Raw genomic sequence first — 23,924 nt, 5'->3', positions numbered from 1 at the left:
CCCTATTTATAATCCTCTTTGGTTATAATGCTCATATTGTGTGTCCCCCGAGACCCGCGTTATAGCAAGGGAGCACTGTATTGAAAGCGGAAGAGCATACTTCTGTGTATGTGTCACACATCTTTACATACATGTAGACTTATCCAGTTGTGATGAAATTTGGTTAGGACATTCTTTAGCACAAATTGAGTGTCAGAACAGTGGGACATAAGGAGGAACCTGTCTGCGAGCCTGTCCATTCATATAACACACTTACATTTTGTACATGTACGTACGATACATGTAGGTCATAGTGCTCTGTATTAATACTGATAAATCCGGTTTGGGGATTTACTGCCATGGTGGTTAACTGTATTGCCACAAATTATTGCAATTCAAGTAACAGATATTACAATCTACCAGCAGCAGAAGATACATTAAATGCCAAGCTAGATGAAGATGTCTTTACAGTTTTATAGTTAGTGCACTGGTTGAAAAATCACTTTTTTATTTTTGCTCTAAATGGGACAGATGTAAAGAATAACCTGTGCAGATTTACTGTGATAAATAAATAATGGGTTTATTGCTCCTCCAGGTTTTACTCTGCGGAAATCAGCTTGGCATTAAACTACCTTCATGAACATGGGATCATATACAGAGATCTGAAACTGGACAACGTCTTGCTTGAGTCAGAGGGACACATTAAACTCACTGATTACGGGATGTGTAAGGTGTGTGAACAGTGCTTTTGTGAACAAAGTGTTTCCAAGGTTTCCTGATGACCATTCAGATAACATCCACTATGCCACAAGACTCTTATTAAAGGAGTAACAACAAAAGGAAGTGGCAGTTTTGTGGCAGGGTCAAGGGGCTTCATCTGATTCAAAGTGAAAATAAATTCAGAAAAACAATTAGGGATTTGTAAGAAAGTTGTTTCTCTAAAGCAAAGGAAGACATGGTTATTAACCCTTTTCGGTTGTCCTGCAGACTTCTGAACATATTTGCTTTATGCACTTTAGAATATTTACAGTGTTAAATTTGACCCAGGTAAAACATTTAATTATGGATGTTAAAGTGTTCACTTTGGTCTCTAGCGTATTATAGAAAAGATGGAGTGATTGTAGCCTATTTTCTATACTACTTTTAGAAATTGTAGTTTTGTATTGCCTTTTATTCAGTTATTTAGCTCTTAGCCCTCAGAACATTCTTTATTCAAACGCGAATGCTGTTCATCTTTTTCAACACTGCAGATCAGGAAAGATAACTGAAAACAGCAGACCCCTCTATTAGGATAGTAACGATAACCCTGATATATTAATGTGTCAGAAAACACTTTTGAAGTCAATTTTAAAAATAGACCATTATAAACTGAAAATGCGGTCACAACATAGCCGGGGGCGGGGGGCGTCCCTGATTCTGTATTTGCTCTCTGTGCCAAGCCGTTCTCCCTGATGAGAAATGCTCATTGATCTTCTCTTTCAGGAAGGCTTGCGTCCTGGGGACACCACCAGCACATTCTGTGGTACTCCCAACTACATCGCCCCGGAAATCCTGCGAGGAGAAGATTATGGTAATAACTTGAAGCTGGCTTTTAATGAACTATTTAACTAATGTAGGATAATGTACAACGTGCATGCTGCTGTGGTAACTGTGGTGTAACTATAAAGGATAGAGGATGTGTTGTGTATTTTGTAAGGGGAGGCTACAATAGCTAAGCTTTTAGCTGACTATGTTAGAGCATACCTGCTTCTGTGTACTTACTGTTGATAATTCAGATTTTTTTTTTTTTTGTGTGTGTGTTGGACAGGTTTCAGTGTAGATTGGTGGGCGCTGGGAGTTTTGATGTTTGAAATGATGGCAGGAAGGTCCCCCTTTGACATAGTGGGAAGCTCTGACAACCCTGATCAGAATACAGAGGATTATCTATTCCAAGGTACAATCTTTTTATTTTGTATACACAACACTCAATTATGCATACCTGTTTTATAAAGAATAAAAATAGAAAGCTTAAAACCAGAGATTCTAATTGCAATTACAGAGGAACTTGGTATGTTATCATTTTCTGTTTCAGTGACATCCTGTTGACCTTTTTAAAGAATGAATACCATGTAGAAGAAAAGTTGTGTTTCTTACGTCCACTAGGGGCAGAGTGTTAGTTACAGGTCAATGGTTCTGCTCTGGTGTACTAAATGTTTCTGAGCGCACTTACGAGACCATTGTGCTGCTTTATTCAGAGTTTTAAAAAGTCACCAGGATGTAAAAACAAACAAAAACTGATATAAGAAGTGAATCTAAACAACATGAGAATTTAAAACATGTTTCATATCCATACCGAGTCATAGGCACTGGATTTTACAAACTTATTTTAATGATTTTAAAGACAGAGGTAGATATGCTAATGTTTAGATCAATTAAATCGTTCACTGTGTTAGTTTTAAACCAGTGTGTTAGGATTTTCCAAATAACTTTTTTTTCTTAAATTCCAGTTATTTTGGAAAAGCAAATCCGTATCCCACGTTCCCTGTCTGTCAAAGCTGCTAGTGTTCTAAAGGGTTTCCTTAACAAGGTATGACATTTCTCTCTACTGTTTTTTTTACATGTCACGTCTAGTGCTGTGCGTGTTGTATATGTTGTAATTCAATGTGAACTTTTCTCCTGAAGGAACCCAAAGAACGTCTAGGTTGCCACCCTCAGACAGGTTTCGCTGACATCACAGGACATCCGTTCTTCAGAAATGTTGACTGGGACCTTGTAAGTAGCTTGTAACCTTCAAAAGGCTTAACTTGGATACATATGTCTTAATGGGACAAAATCCTAGGGTGTGTTTTTTATATAATTAAGAAAATATATTATAAATGTATCTGTGCAACTCAACAATATTTACAAAGCACATTTAACAAAGTCTTTGAAAACTGCACAATATTTCAACAGGAATTAAAGTATTTTCTTTAACAAAATTCTATATAATTATATACAAAATCTACCCGGATAAAACGGTCTCGGTAGTGACTGACATCCAACTTTCTCCAGTGAGAATGTGTTATTCTCTCAGTGAAAACAAAGACCTTGGTAGGCTAATTCGAAGATAAGATAACCTATTGTAGTGCGAGTCACGTGTGACGTATGCAACCGTTGCCATCTTCACACAAACTGCAACCATGGCAACAGTGAGGAGGTAACAAGATTGAAACAGCATGCGTTGAGAAAAGTACGAAAAATGTGAAGCAATCTACGCTAGATAAGTTTATCAAGAGAAAGCGCATGTAATTACTGTATTCAGCGTGTAAGTGTTTATTTTTTTTAATTTCTTTACTGTTTTCTTTTAAATATACAGTTTAAATGTTGATCAATGTGAAGTTATCAAGTAGAAATTTAGAATCTCAGAATCAACTTGATTGTAACTGTTGAAACTAATTTGGTGATTTGTAAAAGTTTAAGCACTTAAAACATGGCTCCCCTGCTTGCACCATGAAGTAAAATATGTTAAGTTTTGGCCCTTCCAGTCCCTTTAAACCTCTGTGCCACAAGTCCGCATTACAAAAACAGTATCAGGTCTAAGGTTTCTTCAGTATTAAATGTGTTGAGTGCAGCCCCTGATTTGGGGTAATATTGCTTTTTGTACACTATTGTTAATCTGAGTTGGTCACGTTGGGAGACACGGCATGACTCATTTTCTAAATGATAAGTAAGCGAGTATTTGGTCATTAACAATGATGGATAGGTCCTGCAGTCATCTTATCCCATCTATTTCTGAACATGTATCAAGCATAGTATATTTAACTTCATATAATATCAGCATATTTTACAGTGCATGCATTTTAAAAGAAATGGCTGTCTGTAGAATAACATTGAAACTAAACAGCCCAAGTCTGACTTGCGTTGTAATTTTATGCTTTGAGCTGACTATGAAAATTGTGTTGTTGCAGATGGAGCAGAAACAAGTGGTTCCTCCCTTTAAACCCAACATCTCTGGAGAGTTTGGACTGGATAACTTCGATGCTCAGTTTACCAATGAACCTATACAGCTCACTCCGGATGATAAGTAAGTACTGGTACTTCTGTTCTGATATGCTTGCTGTATTTGTTCTGATTAGTAGTTAGGATGTTTTTCATTGAAGAGAAGAGTCTTCGTTCTGTAGCCGAATCCCAGCTTAGCCCCTGATTGTCCGTAACCTTGGGGCAGGTCTCTTCCCACTGCTGCTTCAGTCCCTGCCTGTTGTAAAACAGTAAAAGCAGGGCCAACTAAGAGCTGAAAATGAGGGAGAATTGAGGCACTCGGGACACAAAGATAACTCTCCCCAAAAAAGCAGCATTTTCAATAACTGCATTTAAATTGGTGTTCAATATAGACAAAAAGAAAGGCCACATTTTTGTGTGTATTTTTTGAAATCCAAAAACTGAATTGATAGGTTCTTTTGGCTATAGTGCATCCTGATAACTGCTCAAATGAAATAGCAGCTGAGAATCAGTTAACACTGTCAGCACAAAATAAGCAGTAGTCTCTGATGTGCATTGCTCAGAAACCTTACATATGACCAAGACCTGTAAAAACTATAGTTCCAGTACTCCAATAGATTTTTTTTGTTTAAATCTTTTTAATGGATATTACATTTTGCCTTTTTTTTGTTGCCAATATTGAAATGCTTTTTTTTTTTTTTTGAGAAAATGTATGTTTAATACTTTGTTATGCAGATTTCAGAAGCATTGCTGTTTAAATACTTGTCTATCCCTGACAGCTTTATTGAGTGTCTTACAAAATCTACACTCATGTTACACTATGTAAAAGTAACTTAATATAAAGTTGATTGTGTAATTGAGTCTGATTTTAAACTGTATGCTGTAACATCTAGAACAGGGCTTTCCAGCCCTGGTCCTGAAGACCATGTGTGTCTACTGGTTTTCATTCCAACTGAGCTCAAAATTACTTAACTAGACCCTTAATTGAACTAATAATTTGCTTAATTAGACCTTTTTAATTGTTCTCAGCTCCTAAAAAGCTGCACAGCCCAAGTTACTTATAAAATCTTATAGCTAACTTGAAATCTGCAACTGTAAGAGCTGAAAACAAGTAAAAAGGTCTAATTAAGCAAATAATTAGTTCAATTGAGGTTTTAGTTAAGTAATTGAGAGCTCAAGTGGGAATGAAAACCAGAAAACACATGGGGTTCCCAGACCAGGGCTGGGAAGCCCTGCTCTAGAAGAACAACAATTTTATTTCAACAGTAAACTTGTGAGACTCATTGCATCCATTGTAGATTGTGTATTTCTGTTACTAATTTAATTTATTTTTGCAGCGATGTTGTCAAGAAGATTGATCAGTCCGAATTCGAAGGCTTTGAATACATCAACCCTCTTTTGATGTCTGCTGAAGAATGCGTCTAAATAGATTAAAAATGTTTCATTTGACTCTCCTGCTATTGCCTTTTAAATGTCTGCATGGTTAGAAATCATGTTATCTGAAAGATATCCTTTTAACATACTTAAGTTTGTCATCAACTGCTAATCATGCTGATCTCATGCCAGTTAGAACCCGTAATCCTGTGTAGCCTGTAACCAACTGTTACTGCAGATTTCATACTTTGATGCATACTTAAATTAATATTTAGATGGAAACCTATATACTTTGATCTTCAATACAAGTTTGACTGTATTTACTGTCATAAACCTAAGATCTGTAATGTAGAACTGGTATAGTTTTTATATTACTGTATGTATTCAGGGTAGTATTAGAAGGTTTCTCACGAAAAACTAAAAACCAAATCATGTAGAAATAGCTTGAATTTCATTTTTATGTACACCAGTCCATAGGTTGTAATTGGCAGCAAAACTTTTGAAAACTAAACCATTTCTACTCTTAAAGGACAAATATACAAAACGAAACATGAGCCCCTTGTGTGGTAATGGCTGGGAAAAAAAGAGGATACGGACTATGAAAGATTAAAGACTACTGGTTGTAGAGCTAACAATGAGCAGTTATCTTCAGAGTTCAGTTTTAGAAAATTGTTGCAAAGGGACCTCTCCTTTAAAGTCACAGGCCAGTGGATTTTTTTTTTTTTATATATATATATATATATTTGTTAAACTGTGAATGATACCACTGATCTTTGTTTTTAGAGCCCCCCCAAAAAATATTCAACTTCCACAGACTTTCTGAGTTGAACAGGACTAAAAACATTTTCAGTTGTGAAAAAAAACAAAACATAGATTTGTATAAACACTGGCAGCTGTACAAGCCTGCACTTCATAGAGTATTTCACTGCTAGTACTCAAAGTAGACGTTTTTACAGTCTAAAGGAACACTTTTTCGTAGTCATAGTTTGTTTTTGTTTTTTGTTTGTTTTTTTTAATGCTTTCCAAAGCCTTTTGGAATCTTTTTTGACAGCATTTGAAAGAAAGATTGGCAGTTTTAAAACCTGTATACAGTAAGAGTATTTTGAAAGATAGTTCATTGTATAGTGCAAGGCACCTGTGTTTGAGCTGCTGAAAATACTTTTTAAATCAAACGTTTCACCCAGATTCTCTCCAGAACCCTACTTGCTTTATTCTTTTCATTCAAATTCCATCTCTTATTTTATCAACCTCAGTATTTAATGGAAAAGGGTGATAACTAAATGCCTTAGCACTGAGAGCCTATAAGAAAGGGTATCACACTTGTATAATATTTATCTGTCGAAGTCTAGTGTAATAGATCACCTTAGTGTTTGTGCATTTTTAGGAATTTATAATGTATTGTCATACTAAAAAGTCTGCAAATCGAAATGTCCTTAACAGTTATCCCATTTGCATTTTTTTTATATACCAGTACCAGCCCAGTTCAGGGGTAGTAACACAAGGAAAATTAACTTGCAGACACTGTAATGCAATGCATGCATTAAAACCTAGAAGTATTGTCTTTTGTGCATATCTGGCTTTTTGGGTATTCCCCAGCTGCTCTTGATTTCTTGGTATTTAAACAAGGAGGGTATCAAAAGGAAGGTGTGACTGTTAGAAACCAACTGGCTTGGCTGTAAAGAATCTGAGAGGAGCTGTATATTTACAACCCTCTAATGAGCATTGATCTAAATATAATTTAAATGATGGCATAGCATGCAACTTTAGTGTGATTGAGGTGGAAACCTGTTTTAGCTTTTCTATAGATGAAGGGTAACTAAAGCTGTAGCTCCTTGGGCATCAACAAAGGGAAATCTACACAGACCAAATACAAGTTGTGAGTTTGTCCAATGCATGTCATCTGCAGTCCTGGAGTGAAAAATGCATGCGAAACCTGCAAACAAATGTATATTGGAACATTACTAAGGGGTTGATTTGATCAACGTGTACCCCGCTGGGATAAGTCACAGTTCGATGGAAGTTGCCCTTGATTGTATTAACCATCTTTCCATGGTGACTCTAAGATAAGTGGTTCATGCAATGGTAGATTCCCTGGTGCTGTAAAATTCTTTGAAAAAAACAAAAACTGTGGCTTATCCCACTTCATCTCTGCTGGTGTGTTGTATCATATTGCAATAAAAAATAAAACTATATGACATGGATGTAAAATTACTGGGTCATTGTATATGAAGCCAAGTAAATTGGGTAGCCTTGTGTAGAGACTGGTAGTTGTTTCAGTGGAGACTCCTGTAGATTCGCTCACTGCATGCACTTGAGGGAGTGGTTGCAGAACCCTAAGGTAGAGGCCATTTAATAACCAATGCCTTAAACACCTACTGACAGATGTTGGCTAATGTACTACTGTTTTTTGTTTTGTTTTGTTTTTTTAATTATCCCTGTTAACAGTGAATAGGGCCTGTGAAATACAAGAGAAGGTGTTTAGTTACAACATGCATAGGACAGGTCATTGAGATGGTTCTCTTAGTGAGCAATTGTTACGGGCTATATTTTTCATTAACGTCTCTTTAAAAACTGTTAAGTGGTGTTAAAAAATGCTGATCTTTTTTTCTTTTGACTGCCATTAATTTAGATGTTATTTTTATGTTATTTTACAAACAAAAATCGTATAGGGACACAATGAACAAAATATATCAATTTTAATGTGTTATTTACTTATGTTTTGGGTTTTTTTTTTGTACCTTTTACACTTTTTTTTTTTCCTAAAATGCTTTTCAAACACTACTTATTTTTTTACATGCTGTTACAAATGCCATAACACTATCTCGTTTAATTTACTCAATTTGCTTTCATTGTAATTTTGTTTTGTTCACGGGTAAAGTGTCTACATTATAAAGTACTGCAGTCAGGTACCCAGGTTATCAGGAAACAGACCAGCATGCAAAGCACATCTCTTTTATATTGAATCATTATAACATGCATGGAAATCTCAATGCTACTTTTAGAATATTTTTTTTAAAGATTCAAGCGTTGGCACGTGTAGTATGGTGGGGGTTGAGGCATAGTTGACTGTGAATATATTAAATTGATTGACAAAAAAGCACAATATACTCTGTATTGCTTCAAAAAGAACTATTGGTTTTATAAATCAAACTTGCATCTTGTAAAATGACAAGTCTGTTATATTTGCTTTGCGGCAGCTGAATATCTGTGGCAGCCTGACTATTTCCACAATGACTGTTCAGATAATATAAATATGGTTATGTTATTAATGATAAATTAATACAGCATTAATATGTGTTTGTTTAAAAATAGACTGGAAATGGTGCTGTACAATATCATAAATGCCAAATACACTTTTTCTTTTAAAGAATTTGCCTCTCCTGTTGTTTCTTCATTTCTCGGGCTGTAATGGTGTTGTTCAAAGGTGTCCACAAAAAGGTACCTTAAAAAAAAAAAAAAAAAAAACAAGTAAAAGTAAATAAATTAAAAAAAAATCTGCAAAGGGACCTTCTGCCCCCTGCCTTACTCTGTCCTGTTTGTCACAGATGGTCATAATTCAACATAATTTATATACAGTGCCTTGCAAAAGTATTCAGACCCCTGACCAATTCTCTAATATTACTGAATTACAAATGGTACATTGAAATTTTGATATTTTATTTTAAAAACACTGAAACTCAAAATAAATTATTGTAAGGTGACATTGGTTTTATGTTGGAAAATATTTTTAAGAAAAATAAAAAACTGAAATATCTTGCTTGCATAAGTATTCAACCCCCACACATTAATATTTGGTAGAGCCACCTTTCGCTGCAATAACAGCTTTAAGTCTTTTGGGGTAAGTATGTACCAGCTTTGCACACAGTGTCGGAGTGATTTTGGCCCATTCTTCTTGGCAGATTTGCTCCAGGTTGTTCAGGTTGGTTGGACGACGCTTGTGGACTGCAATTTTCAAATAGTGCCACAGATTCTCAATGGGATTGAGATCAGGACTTTGACTGGGCCACTGTAGGACATTCACCTTTTTGTTCTTGAGCCACTCGAAAGTTGCTTTGGCCTTGTGCTTGGGATCATTGTCCTGTTGAAATGTGAATTTCCTCCCAAGCTTCAGCTTTTTAGCTGACTGGAGCAGGTTCTCTTGCAGTATTTCCCTGTATTTTGCTCCATCCATTCTTCCTTCAGTTTTAACAAGATGCCCAGTCCCTGCTGATGAGAAGCATCCCCACAGCATGATGCTGCCACCACCATACTTCACTGTAGGGATGGTGTGTCTTGAGGCATGGGCAGTGTTAGGTTTGCGCCACACATAGCGCTTTGAGTTTTGGCCAAAAAGCTCTATCTTGGTCTCATCTGACCACAAAACCTTTTCCCACATCGCAGCTGGGTCACTCTCATGCTTTCTGGCAAACTCCAGACGTGCTTTCAGATGGTACTTTTTGAGTAACGGCTTCTTTCTTGCCACCCTCCCATACAGGCCAGTGTTATGCAGAGCTCTTGATATGGTTGACTGGTGCACCATTACTCCACTCCCAGCCACTGAACTCTGTAGCTCCTTCAAAGTGATTGTTGGCCTCTCTCACAAGTCTCCTTCTTGTTTAAGCGCTGAGTTTTGAGGGACGGCCTTTTCTTGGCAGTGATTATTGATCCAACTGTGCTCACTGGGATATCCAAACACTTGGATATTATTTTGTACCCTTTCCCTAATCTATGCATTTGTATTACTTTATCTCCAACTTCTGTAGAATGCTCTTTGGTCTTCATTTTCCTTCAGATTCACAGCCTGACCAATGATCCTTCAACAGTGGGGTTTTTATCCAGAAAATGTGACAGCAACTTTAATGGTTCACAGGTGGAGGCCAATGGTAAGGTAACTGTGTCCTCGTTAGGGCAATTTCTTTCATCGGTGTAAACTGGGAGCTTCTACAGCACAGGGGTTGAATACTTATGCAAGCAAGATATTTCAGTTTTTTATTTTTCTTAAAAATATTTCCCAACATAAAACCAATGTCACCTTACAATAATTGATTTTGCGTTTCAGTGTTTTAAAATAAAATATCAAACAAAACAAAATTTCAATGTACCATTTGTAATTCAGTAATATGAGAGAATTGGTCAGGGGTCTGAATACTTTTGCAAGGCACTATTTTTTACTTACTAACAGAGGGGAGTGGTTGAGTTGTAACAGCTTCTTTACAAGTGTGTCCTCATTGCTGAAATACAGATGCATAAAAGACTTGATTAAATCAACAATTGCCACGTGCAGGCATTTTGAAAATTAACCACAAGAGCTTTTAAAAAATAATCTACCTACCGAAAGCCTTCCTGTAGGGAGCTGCTTTTGAAGATGTTCTGATTTTATCTATTATTGAATCCATCTTGGAAACTGAAGAGGGTATGAGGTAAACCAGTTGACATTACATTTAGACCAAAGAGAAACTTGGGTTTCCTGTGATATACAGTAGTTACAGTTCAAAATAAATCTAACAACCACATTACTGTGAATACATGGTCCATATCCGCACACAATTGAAGACCCTGCGTGTTAAGTGATACCCTACTCCTTATCTTGCGTTCTCAATAGCAATGAAACCGATATTCTAATTCAAAGTTCTAACCACATTTGTCTTCCTGCTAAAGGAAAGCATTGCATCAGTACTGTTGTTTATTATCGCCATTAAAAGATTATAACCTAAGTAGCTATGTTGTGTTCATTTAGTGACCAAACAAGAAAAGGATGTTGATTGTCAGAGTATACATAAAGCCAAAAATGAAATATTTACTGTGGATGTTTGTTTCACCTTTGATGGAATGTGGGCACTGTTGCTAAGCAATATGAGGTGTGATAAATATTGAATGATGACATTTTTTGAAGGTGGCACTGGTATTAAAAAAAATCGATGCAACATAGGAGAAATTACCTAAAATAAACACAATTATAGACCACATCCTTTTGAACAGGAGTCTGTGCCACTGTTCCACTGAGATAGCTTGAAATCAACTTTAATGTACAGGGTGATTAGAAATTAAGTTCACCACATCAGCACACCATATGTGGCAAACTTACTTTCTAATCACCCTGTGTATCCAAAACAGGACTCAGTGTGGCGTTTCACTACATTCTTACACAGTTTATCATTCTGCATTCAGCTGCAGACGCACAATCTTCCCTCCTCTTTGCCTCTCTGGCAACAGCAAATGGTGTTTTTTGTGTTTCGATAGCATTTTCAATATGGGTATATTAGGTTACAAAAAAAAAAAAAAAAAACACTGTAGTTGTATAAAATACGTTTTTAAAACAACATGAGGCACTACAATTGTTAACATTTTATTTTTATAACGCCACCAATCTCTCTGTCTCTAACATATTTAGCCAAAGCCCTTCACTGGGGAGCAATGAATTAACAAGAGGCTGTGTTGGATATTTGTCTCTAAGGCACAGTATACTATGGCCAGCCAGCATCCTTGATTCTAATAGTATTTATAACGCAAGACTAGATCCCCACAGGTCTCAGGTCAAGCCCTGTAAATTAAAATTGATTCGTAATGACTCGCCGGAAACTGATTTGAAGATGTATTGGGTATTGTCAAAGGTTTTGGAGAGAAGGTTTTGGAGAGATGATGCTTTAAACCTACAGCTGCCAAGTAACTGTATTTAATAAATTAACATCCCCCCCCTCCCATCCCCCACCGCTCAAAAACCATTCACGCCTCATTAAACTGCTTTACACGTGTTAGCAGCCAACAACTCTCTTTACACCAGGACACAAGTATTAAAACAAAATGACAAATTTATAAGGATTAATCAACAATTTCTTAATAACCTGTGATTACATGCATTGTAACCATCCATATTGCTATTAGTGACAGAAACCCCAAACTCCCAAAGAATGCTAACTGAGTAAAAAAAATAATAATAAAATAATACAAGACCCCAGTCGATGGTTTGAAAACCTGTATCCAAATTGGTAAAAATACATCCTTAATCCCTGGTAATATGATACTTGACAATCCCAATGGAGTAAGCGATATCCTTAATGCAACACAAGGACAACAAAGGCAAAGGGGGAAAATAGTTGCATTCCTGGTAGATGAAGACAAACACTTACAATGATGTATAGCAATGGTAAATTGTATGTTTAAACATACATGTTATAATCATTTGTTTCAAAACCCTAGACAGTGTTCTCAATTCAAGTTCCAGACAAGTGATGCCATTTGCTAGTTTGTAGTTCAAACTTAATGACTCATTTTCAATATGGTCCCTGATATTTTTCATTGCAAAATATCAGGCACCATAGTGAAAATAATACATTTACATGTAAACAAGCCTTTTCAAATGATAAAACTTGTTGATAAAACAGTGTTTGTAAAAGAAAAATCAAAACATGATTTTTATTTATTTTCCTTCACAAAAAAGGACCTTGACAAATCTTGACTTATGTTTTATGTAATGCTTTATCAATTGCAAATCATTTTACGGGGGTCAGTTAGTGTAAGACAACTCTCATTCCTCAATTATATACATCTGTAGGATCTTAATACCTTTCCTCAACGCAAGTTGATGAGTTTAGAGTAGGAATGTTGGGTTTCACAACTTGGAAGTGTGTACAGGTTTCCACAAATCCTAACCTAGCCCAATGCTTTGAGAATGGACAGGGAGGATGGCAGGTTTTTACAGTATACAGGCCCCAGCTCAAGCATTTTTACTAGCTGGAATAGCAAATAATTAGGGTCTGATGTCAGAAATGGGGCTGATATATCTACAGGAGATGTGGTAATCCCAGTTAACAATGCATGAACTAGACACCATGTCTGGAGGTTAGGCTATTCATTTTAAAAGATCAAAGTATTTGACAGACATGTAAAGTGGCAAGGCCAGATGCAGCTGTGTTGGCTTTTGAGTGGCTGTAGAATTAACGTACAGATACACAAAAAGAAAATAATGACATAGCATACTTTCCTGGTGTTTTTGTACACCGTGTACTTATTTAAACAGTGCCCCAATTTATTCTAAAAGAACATTTAACTTTTAAAAAATAAATAAAAAGAAATATGTAATAACTGAAATTGCCATTTCACTGCTCCTACCTGCAATTATGTTTTTGTTTAAAAAAAAAAAAATGGGGGCAAATTTCTCGCCTTTGCGCTAACCTAAATACGACAATAGAAGGTACCCGTTTTTTAAATAAGCAATTTATTTGGATAAAGCTACAAAAATGTAAAGAATACTGCAAGAAAGACCAGTAATACCAGCCTAAACAAATAATTTACTGTACTTCTCTTGTTAACACATTTTCTACCATGTTTTACCATAAATGTCAATATTACAGAATGTAGAAACTAGCATTAAAATCGCCATTGTAGTTAACAAGCAAACCAGTTTATAGTGTGTAAGAATGAAGGCTATTGTACACTCCAGAAGTCACCCAGGGACATACTGACAAATCTAACATAATCTCAGGAGCAAAGTAGACTACAACAACACAATAAGAATACATGTAACCCCTGTCCTTGTTGGTACTGACTGTATTGATTGAGTTTACTATATTTACTACTGATGTTGGTGCTTGTGAATGTGGTGCTAGTAGGCTCCTTGAGAGCTGCCCTCCCCGCAGTGCAGTTTCACAGTGCCCGCTTGTGAATCTCACTAATCATTGTTGAACACGTGACTCGGTAGACAGCATGTGACTCCACCATTTAATTCATGCAAGAGAAGCCAGGCATTTATTGAATCCAAATTCTGGATCAGCTTTTAGTCTGTAGTGTACAGTTTTAGATTTGTTCAAAGGCGCAATGAAACAGTACAGAAATCTGCCTGATTTTGGGTGGGTACTCTGCAAAAATTAGCGTATTGTGTATTACATAGTGTAAAAAAAAATATATATATATATATATATATATATATATATATATATATATATATATATAGGATATTTTCAAAGCATTTACTCCAGTCTTATAGCAACTATTTTTTAGTTTAACCTCAATACATTTTTTTTGTTGTAAAATAAAGTTTTATTCACAATCTGGTCGGAGCTGTTGTTAATAAAGCCACCAACAGTCAAGAACACAAAATCAAAGCTTCATTTTATTCATAAAAACAACTTTGAAAACGCAATACGTAAATACTTTAAAGCTTTGTAAATAGGCAACAATGTCAAACAACTAATAGAAAAAAGTATTTTTCAGTTTTTAAAGGCTGTATTCCTAAATGTAAATGTTACTGAAGTACAATATATTCAGTCACTTCATATAAAAAATACTATTCTCTAAAAACCTATATTTTATACAATAGTATATACTGTATTGCAGTAAACGATCGATAGCTATTAGTCGGTACTATTGGACAGTACTATAGTATTTTTTATATGAAGTGACTGATCAATAAGGCACAGATCTTACAGGTAGTGACAGGGTGCAGCAGTCCAAAAGGGTACCCTTCCTTTTCTTTTTTGTTCTCTATCCAATTTCCTCATGTAACAGGTTAAAAATAATGATCATGTAACAGGTTAAAAATAATGTGTGAGCACTACATAAGTACCTGGCTGGCTAGCTCTTGTGTATACTATGGAATCAATTGCTTTATTGATCAGTTAGATTAAACATATTTTTACATGCAACAAACATGAATATATAGTATATCTTTTCAAGTAGTATTTCCTTAATTACAATTCCTTTTAAGTTGCTCGAAACTGGCTTTGTAACATGTTTTAATATCCCCTCTCAAAAATATGGTGCAACTGTTATTTTGTAGACCTTGAAAAAAAAACCCAAAAAAACAGTGTTTTAGTTTTGTCTGTTTGGTAAGAATATATTTAATCTGCTTGTTTTATCCTTTTCAAGAGACCCAAATTCAAGAAAGAGGGTGGGCCCTGAAAAACAAAAAGACCTTTAGAAAAAGTCTGTTTTATTCTTCATAATCTTCAACCAATCTAGCCATTATTCTTTTGTACAACCCACCTCAAGATACTGTCACTATTCCAGCACCACACCCACAACCAAATACTAAAAAGAAAGCAAGGCTAGCCTCAGTGGCACCTAGAGATGCATCAGCCTAATCCTTTACGCCAACTCCCCAGCATGGTGTGCAGAGGCTGGATGCCGTGGGAGGTCATCCTTTCTGTTGGAGATTAGAACTAAGAGGTCTGCCCCATTGTTCCATCAACCACATGGCAAAAAACATCCCTGCTAGTGACCTCTAAACTGCCTGGTCAAATTCTCAATGCAGACCCCACCCCCCACCTCCCAATAAGACCACATACACGGGACTCCTGGGTTTCATGTGGAAAATAAACTAAGCCATCCCTCCAGCCTGTATGAACCTTTTTATGCATGCACTGTATCCAGCTTCATTATAACCTCCAGCAGGGGCTCACTATGTTAATGACATTGCTGAATATTCAAAACAGTTCTTTTCATTCAGTGGAGTGGTTGTCTGTGTGCCAGTGCCTTTTGTCGGCCTAACTATAGTCATGGAATATGTAGCACCTTTCATCCATGCATCGTCAAAAGTGCTGCACACAAATGAATCACTAAGCAACCACTGATGTGCAGATGCCTCTGGGATGGACTGAGGTAGCCATTTTGGGCCTGTACACCACACACTGTATTTTTGTATTTTTTTGGCAGTCTGGGGTAATAAAGCCACAACATACCATTACACAAGACAAAAAAAAAGAAGTTTGCTAAATTAGCTCAGAAACAAACTTTGACCTAGAGTACAGTATTTCTAAGTAATAAGATTTAATTGAGGACTTACAACATGCTCAGTTAAAGTCAGCTTTATTAAACAATAGTTCATAAAAGCTGTTTTTGCTGTTTTTCTCCTAGAAAAGTCAACACCTCATATAATTAGCAAACCTATTATACTTGTTTGTTTGTTTGTTTGACAAGCTGAGAACAACAGAACTCGGTTCATATACAGGGTCTGTATCAAACACAAGCGCCAAACACATCACCTATTCAGTATTGAAACCTTCCAAACAGTCACAGATAGCTTTCTATATCTTTACTACTTAACACACAGGAGTGCTTAGATTATAATAATATTTAAATGACACAAGTAGCAATTATATTTCTTATCTAGTTTAACAGAGTTCTAGCCTGGGGGTTGACCTTGACAAGCTGAAATTTAATATCCCTTAATTGTCTAGGCTTCAGATGAGTGTTGACACAAGCCATAAATAATAAATATTGAAAAACAAAATGATCAAAGCTATGTTTCTGACTGCATATTTTGTCATTATTATTTCAGCAGATCTGGGAGTTTATTGAATCATGTTCCATGGATTATTAAATTGAGTTGCTTTTTTCTATTAAATGTTTTTTTTTATTATTGATTTTTCCTTCAATAATACAGAACTATATTAAAAGAACCGAGTGCCTTCTCTAAATATGAAATTTTTATATACTTTGTTTTAATGACACGCAGAATATCTATCTATCTATCTATCTATCAATAAATAAATAATATATATAATTATTGAGGCCAGAATTGTTTTAGCTTTATAAATGCTTCCCGCTATATTATTTGTGATCTTAATAAAGGATTATTCACATGATATAATGATAGTGGGAATTGAATATAACTATATAAACTTTTATATAAAAACATACCAATAATTATTTTAATGTATTAAATAGTAGAATAGGCTACATTAAAAAAAAAATCTACATTTTTAATATTAACTTTAACAGTCATATTAAGCATAGTAGTTATACCCTTTTTTATGTGCATATGTATGAGGATAGGTTCAGCGTTCATGTCATTGCCCGTCCTTTCACATAGAGACACAGTCGACTTTACAGTCGCCGAATGGAAAAAATCCCCAGGGTATTTCTACATTTTTTTTACTGAACACATCCTTAGTTTACAGTCATCGTTCTGGCTTTTACTGTGGGCCGTAGTTCACGCAGCTTCATGTCAGACAAACTTACTCTTCTACTAAACACATTCCACATTCCCAGACCAGACACCCACAGACACCCCCGACTCTTTTCCGTGATGTGCCCATATTCGAGCTTCTGGCTGACGTACCTCGTTCGTGAGTGGGAGTGACGTTGTGAGTCTGTGTGTAGTGGTGTCTGGCTGCTGGCTTGCTGTGTTGACGGTCGGGCTGGCACAGCACAACGAAGAGACGGCGTTAGCGATACGCTGAGGCGAAGGATAATGGAGAGATAGACTAAAAATATATATTCATACAAAGCAAGGATTATAGATGATATTTACATATTTTAATTTTGTGTAGATGAAATTAAACCGGCGAGAGAGACTATAACCAGGACGTTATACTGTGGGTGGAAAAACGAGTGAACTGGTCTATTTCCATTGGGGGTATTACAAATATGCAATCGAGGAACAGCGCTGCGTCGTCAGAGCTTTTTAGGTGTACATAAGAGACAGCGAGAGAGCAAAAAACAAGCGAAAAAAACAGATAGCGTTGTGTATTTTAATACTATTATTATCTCGACTGTAACGTTATATATTTTATTTATAAAGGCACAAATTAAAGGCGCATTTTCTATTTCGCTGTTATTTTTTTTTTTAATTCGTGGAACCTGTATTCTTCTCGGCATAGCATATATCAAGGGTTAGGAAAATCTGATAAATAATACAGCTGCAGTGAGCAGACAGGCAGTCCAGGGAAACTAAGGTATGGTTGTGAATGTCATTAACACAACATAGGCGAGCCAGTGGAAGCGACTGTGAGAGAGAGAGCAGAGCGAGTGTAGTGTGAGCAGCGTCCTGTCAGGAGGGAAGGACTGAGCAGAGCTGGCGACTGTCAGGATATATCAGCAACCACGCCAACGCAGACGGGAGTTTGGAAATCAGCGAAGTCCAGACACATTGCAGCAGAGAGAGAGCCGGGCAGAAGAATTAATTAGGACTGCTACGAGAACTCGGGATTCCACACTGGCAATTGAGCAAACCAGGCTGTGTCATTAATCAGCCATAGACACATCACCCTCCTCTACTGCTACCAGTACTGCGGGGACTGATTTAGGTTTGAATGTGGACGGTCGGACAATTTTAAATTGGATTACCAGAGGTGCTGTCATCATCATAATTATTGCTAAGCCACATTGGATTTTCCCGTTTCTTCTCGGTACTGTTTTTATTGCCCGCTTATAACACGATCTACTTCTTTCCAGTCAACCGACTGGAGTAAAAGGCTCAAAAGGTCGGTGTTGTTGTTTGCAGTATGTGTATTCGAGCTGTCTGGTATCGCCCTGAAGTGGAACTAGCCACACGATTTGGATGTCCGATGTGTTGAAGATAACCTTGACCAGGTAAAAACAGCTCCTCACCACCACATTTATTTTATTTTTTTTTGATTACCTGAACTGATTTCAATGGTATGTTTGTTTAAACGTTGTCTAATCTGGGCTGATTCAGCGCTAAAGTTCATATTGTGGACCACCAGAGTGTGTCAGGCATTAAGCACAAATTAGGTTGGTTAAGCCTGGGTGATTTTCAGTATCCGTCAATGGGGTTTGGACAATATATATTTTTGAGTCAATTATTTTCTTTAACAAAATGTAATCTTATACCTAACATTTGACGTACAACAGTATATAAGCAATGGAGAGAACAAAAACGATGTAAAAGGACAGCTGAGAATTTGTAAACTACTGTAATATTAAACCACATTATTTTTTTAACAGGAGGAAACAATGGCCAGCACACAACTTTAAAAACCCTTTTCTCACGAAGCACCATTTCTTAAAGGAGCGATGAAGAAGCTGAGTAGGGAGAGAATGGAGGACACTCCTATTAAGAAAAGGCTTGTTGCAGAAATGCATCGGAATGGCAGAACAACAGAGGGGGTCCCTAAAACCCCCAAAATAAAGAAAGAAATTGTGGAAGACACTGGGGAAGCAGAGTCCAATGAGTGTGGCAAGCAGGTTCCGATTCCTGGGGCAAAGCCTTTGGATCTGAGCCCAGGATTGAAGCACACCCTGGCCCAGTTCCACATCAGCAGCCAGGTTTCCTTGGGTGGACCAGCAACATTTTCGGCTCGAAATACCCAAGAATGCATGTCCCCCGGCGTCTTCATGCCACTTGCATCACCAACGGCTTTGCCAGGCCCCCTGCTTATTCCTTCTGACACTTCCACTGAGCTTACTCATTCCCTACTGGAGGGGGAATCCATTTCCTGTTTCATGGTTGGCGGTGAGAATAGACTGTGTCTCCCTCAGGTCCTTAATTCGGTTCTGCGTGACTTTTCCCTACAGCAGATTAACACCGTCTGTGATGAGCTGTACATCTACTGTTCAAGGTGTAACGCTGACCAGCTTCACATCTTGAAAGTGCTGGGCATCCTGCCATTCAGTGCACCTTCCTGTGGACTCATCACGCTGACGGATGCTCAGAGACTGTGCAATACTTTATTGCGCCCAGGCACACTTATGCAGAATACCAGCAAGCATGCAAGCAAGAGCACATTGACTCAACTGAAAGAGACCGACTCAAACTTCAAGGTAGAGCATGAATGCTTGGGCAAGTGTCAGGGCTTGTTTGTGATGCAGTTATACACACAGCCTAATGCCACTTGCATCCAGTGCCTGGAGTGCCAGCTGATGTTTTCTCCCCAGAAGTTTGTGATGCATTCCCATAAGTCACCTGACAAGAGGACCTGTCACTGGGGCTTCGACTCGGCCAAGTGGCACTGCTATCTCCAGCTTGGGAAAAAGTATTACAATACTCCAGAGGAGAAGCAGCTGAAGCAGCGGCTTGAAGAAATCAAGGAGAAGTTCAGCTTCCAACAGAAAAGGACATTTGAAAAGGTAAGTTTTGTGCAAACTGTGTGGTTCTTTGTTCACCCAGTGGTTTGGATTATTGGGTTTGTGCTGTAAAACACAAAGGCTGCCTTGCATGCGTGAAAGGTTTTAGATTAGATTCAGATTCACTTTTATATATCAATTTTAGTGAAGTTGCAGATAACCCCAAGACTTTTACTTTCTCGTTGTAGTACCTTCATATGAATTTCCTTTAAAAATGCTGTTGGTACTTCAGATAGAATTTAAATCTGAGTCAAAATATTGGAGAGATGGAAAGAGTTTTTTTTTTTCTTTAATTAAAATTTCTCTCAGCTTTCCATTTTCCAATTTCCGAGTAGTTTTTTAAGCACTAATCCCAGCTACAGTACCTTGGTATCACAGTTGTTCAGAATGACCTTATATGAATCTGTAGGTATTGCATGCAGCCAAGCCTAACTGATTGGACCCAGCGTTTCAAACCTTCTGCTCTAACTTTGCCTTTAGGAGCACTTTAGAAGATGTCTGCACACACTTGTAATGTGGCTTGTATTTAATTTAGAAGTCACTTTGCATGCACTCTATACTTTACAAAATAATACATTTAGTAACCAGTACTGGCATCATACTGGCATAATAGCTCCTTGTGATTTTGTTTTGTGAAACTTAGATTGGGCTCTGAAACAAAAAAAATAGTGTTCTATTCGGTACAGTACAGTATGCAGATTTGTCCACAGACTCCATGCCAGGTGTTGCTGATGGAAGAAATTGAAAGTGTGCTTTAGTATGTCTGATTAAAATTCTTTTTTAAATCCACACCTGGTATGAGATTGTTGGAAAAACAGCAAGTGGAGTCCTCTACTTCCCACAAACAGTGTACTACTGTAGTAGGGAGAACATTGATACTCTAGGTGCACTCCAACTAGTTTTTCTCTGATTCTATTGTAAGGCAATTGATGTGGCAGCCATAGTATAATACCAGTGGGGTTTCAAGCTAGGCTATAGCTTTTCTTGGAAAAACCCCTTGTGTGCTTTACAGTGTAAAGCAGCAACACCAGTGCTCTTTCAAAATGATTGAAACAAACCTCCAGCACAGTGATACTAGTAGGTTAGAAGTAGTCTTAAAACAAATTCATAGCAGTGGGACAATGAAAACTAAATTGTGAAAAATCCACTGTTCTACTGGTTAGAGTTGTAGCCTTAAGTGTTTTTTGTATTTTCTTTATTTAGTCTTAAATGACTTTACAAATGTTAAAACACTGAAGGCAAAAACAGTTGATGCCGTACAAGGGCAAATGAAAAATGCTCCAGGAGTTTTGCACAAGCTTATAAATGCAACACAGGGTACATTTTGTAGCATAAGAGGTCCAATTACTGTGATATTACCAAGTAGCAGCTTATATCTGTACAGATAGGAGGCTGTGTGGTCCAGTGGTTAAAGAAAAGGGCTTGTAACCAGGAGGTCCCCGGTTCAAATCCCACCTCAGCCACTGACTCATTGTGTGACCCTGAGCAAGTCACTTAACCTCCTTGTGCTCTGGCTTTCGGGTGAGATGTATTTGTAAGTGACTCTGCAGCTGATGCATAGTTCACAGACCCTAGTCTCTGTAAGTCGCCTTGGATAAAGGCGTCAGCTAAATAAACAAATAATAATACAGTACTGTAGCATTTAATCTGCCATTTATACTAAAGCTGCTGTGGAAAGGTACCGGATATATTGTCTGGCGTCTAGTCTGGGTTGTAAACCACACAGCTGATTATGTACTGTGTCTGCATTTGCTGAGACTTGCAGACAGTTTGTACAGAATTCTGTACACCACAGGCATGATGCAAGCCGTCATCACCTCTAATTTCTGTTCTCATTCAGAGCATGGTGCCCCACATTGGTCTGGGGTCTAATTATTTTCTCACTGCATAATGAGCTGTAAACATTTGGGCTTGACACGTGCCTGTCTGGCAGTGTCTCACACCTTGAGAAATTCTCTCTGCTAATTTCGTTTTCAGATGACTGTTTTTTTTCTGTTTCCCCCCATGCCCCTCTCCCTGACTTCTCATTTGTACTGTGGTCTACATTTTTAGTTCTCTTCTGTTTTTACAAGCTTAGGGGGGAAGAAAACATGGCACTTACAGACTTTTAATGCTTTCTGTGGTGTTGCTTTCTATTATAATTAAACGCCTGTATTTTTTGTTTCAGTAAACACTCTGATCACCAACAATGTACACAATTTCTGGATGAGGCTGAACAAATAAAAAACTACAGATTGTTCTTCTGTGTTAAAAGCACAGTAGTCCTTGCTGAATGTGTTGTATTTGGATGCCATCATTTGAACTAACTACTGGAAAGAGCCAGATCAGCCATCTACTTGCAATTCCAATGTCAAATATGTTTTTTTTTGTTTGTTATTTATTTATTTATTTATTTTTTAAAATAACCTGTTTTGGTGCTTTTTTATTTCTTTAAATTTGGATTCTTTGTAATAAAAGACAGACTTACAGTGATCCTCCTTTGTTGTCAGGTGCCATGGTAAGAGACCGGTCTGTTGGTTGGCATTGTAAGGCAAACGGGTGCCTCATAACTGGGTCTAGAGTGTAATTGAGAGAGAGATCTGCATTTAAAATGCTTTATACATGATGTGGCTTTAAAGTCAAGCTTTCCGTCCATGTCTTTTCCTTGAATCTGGCTTCGTTTTAAGCTAAAACTAGGTCAACGTGTTCCCTGACCGCGGGATTGTGAAGTTATTTTGTCAGTTGCCTGACTTAGTGGTTCTCTCTTCTGCAACAGATTTGGTTTGTAAAAGAACAAAACAAGCACTGCGACACAGGCATAGACAGCCACAAATTTTCTGTATGGAAACCTGTGACTTTGAGACCACAACGCCTCTTCCTCCCAGACAGCCACTCTGAGCTCGCTGTCTGACATCACCGGCAATTCCACTACACAACATCCGTGTATCTCTTATTTAATGAATACACATTATTGGTACAATGGCTTTTTTACCTTGCATCTGAATTAGGCCATGTATTGTCATTAGTTACTGGAACCGCGCTGAGCTTTAACAATGGAATAAGCATGTCTACAAGGATTTTAATGGCCTACTGAAGGTCATGCCTGATTTGTTGTGCTCATTTTTCTCCACATCAGCTGTAAGCACCTTACTGTAAAGTACCATCTCTGCAGTCTGGCTCAATTTCCACGCTGGTACGTTTTGGGGGAAACACTTTACTCAGTGTACAGTACATTAAAAAAAAAAAAAAAAAAAACTTTTGTTCTCGTCTGTTTTTAATGTACTAACTTAGATCTGGCTGATTCCTAATTTTGTTTTTAGTTTTTGTGCCGAGGCAGTATTCCCATGGCCAGTATCTTCTCTTTTTTTTTTTTTTTTTTTTTTTTTTAAATTTAGTCGTCGCCAATTATTTTTACCCCGGTTTTCACCCCAATTTAGCATGCCCAATTATTATCTGTATCCCCGGCTCACTGCTTGCAACCCCCCCGCCGACTCAGGAAACGGAGGCTGAAACACGCGTCCTCCGAAACGTGCTCCTTCCAAGCCGTCATTTTTCGCACCGCAGATCCACAGCAATGCTACCAGACCTATAGTGCCGGAGGACAACACAACCAGCGATCTCCAGGCTATAGGGCACATCCTGCGAGGAGCGCATTTACTGGATGCGCCACTCGGGAGCCCCTGGCCAGTATCTTCTCAAAGTGATCCAATTCGTATTGTATTGTAAAAGCTCCAGGAAACTGGTTCACAGTGGCCATAGAATAATTCCAATTCAGCCTTTTCAAGTAGCCATTTGGTCCCACATGTGGTGTTCCTTCTCCTATTATACAGTACCTGTCATTAGAAGTCCTT

The 23,924-nt window shown here is 37.5% G+C and overlaps 2 protein-coding genes across 2 annotated transcripts in view; both read left to right on the top strand.

Annotated features, from left to right (window-relative positions):
• Positions 1-8,680, top strand: part of LOC117417365 (protein kinase C iota type) — a 37,107-nt gene extending 28,427 nt beyond the window's left edge. Inside the window, exons 13-19 of the mRNA XM_034029479.3 lie at positions 575-710; positions 1,462-1,549; positions 1,787-1,912; positions 2,466-2,545; positions 2,641-2,730; positions 3,906-4,021; positions 5,274-8,680. Coding sequence (XP_033885370.1) covers positions 575-710; positions 1,462-1,549; positions 1,787-1,912; positions 2,466-2,545; positions 2,641-2,730; positions 3,906-4,021; positions 5,274-5,361 — 724 coding nt within the window. The 3' untranslated portion in view covers positions 5,362-8,680. The remainder of the gene's footprint in view (positions 1-574; positions 711-1,461; positions 1,550-1,786; positions 1,913-2,465; positions 2,546-2,640; positions 2,731-3,905; positions 4,022-5,273) is intronic.
• An 8,617-nt stretch (positions 8,681-17,297) lies between these two features.
• Positions 17,298-23,924, top strand: part of LOC117417141 (ski-like protein) — a 31,700-nt gene continuing 25,073 nt past the window's right edge. The window contains exons 1-2 of the mRNA XM_034924792.2: positions 17,298-18,600; positions 18,976-20,097. Of these exons, the coding sequence (XP_034780683.2) occupies positions 19,045-20,097 (1,053 nt within the window). The 5' untranslated portion in view covers positions 17,298-18,600; positions 18,976-19,044. The remainder of the gene's footprint in view (positions 18,601-18,975; positions 20,098-23,924) is intronic.

The sequence above is a fragment of the Acipenser ruthenus genome, chromosome 12 (assembly GCF_902713425.1).
Source record: "Acipenser ruthenus chromosome 12, fAciRut3.2 maternal haplotype, whole genome shotgun sequence".
Classification (NCBI taxonomy): domain Eukaryota; kingdom Metazoa; phylum Chordata; class Actinopteri; order Acipenseriformes; family Acipenseridae; genus Acipenser; species Acipenser ruthenus.
This window is presented reverse-complemented; position numbering and strand designations above follow the sequence as displayed.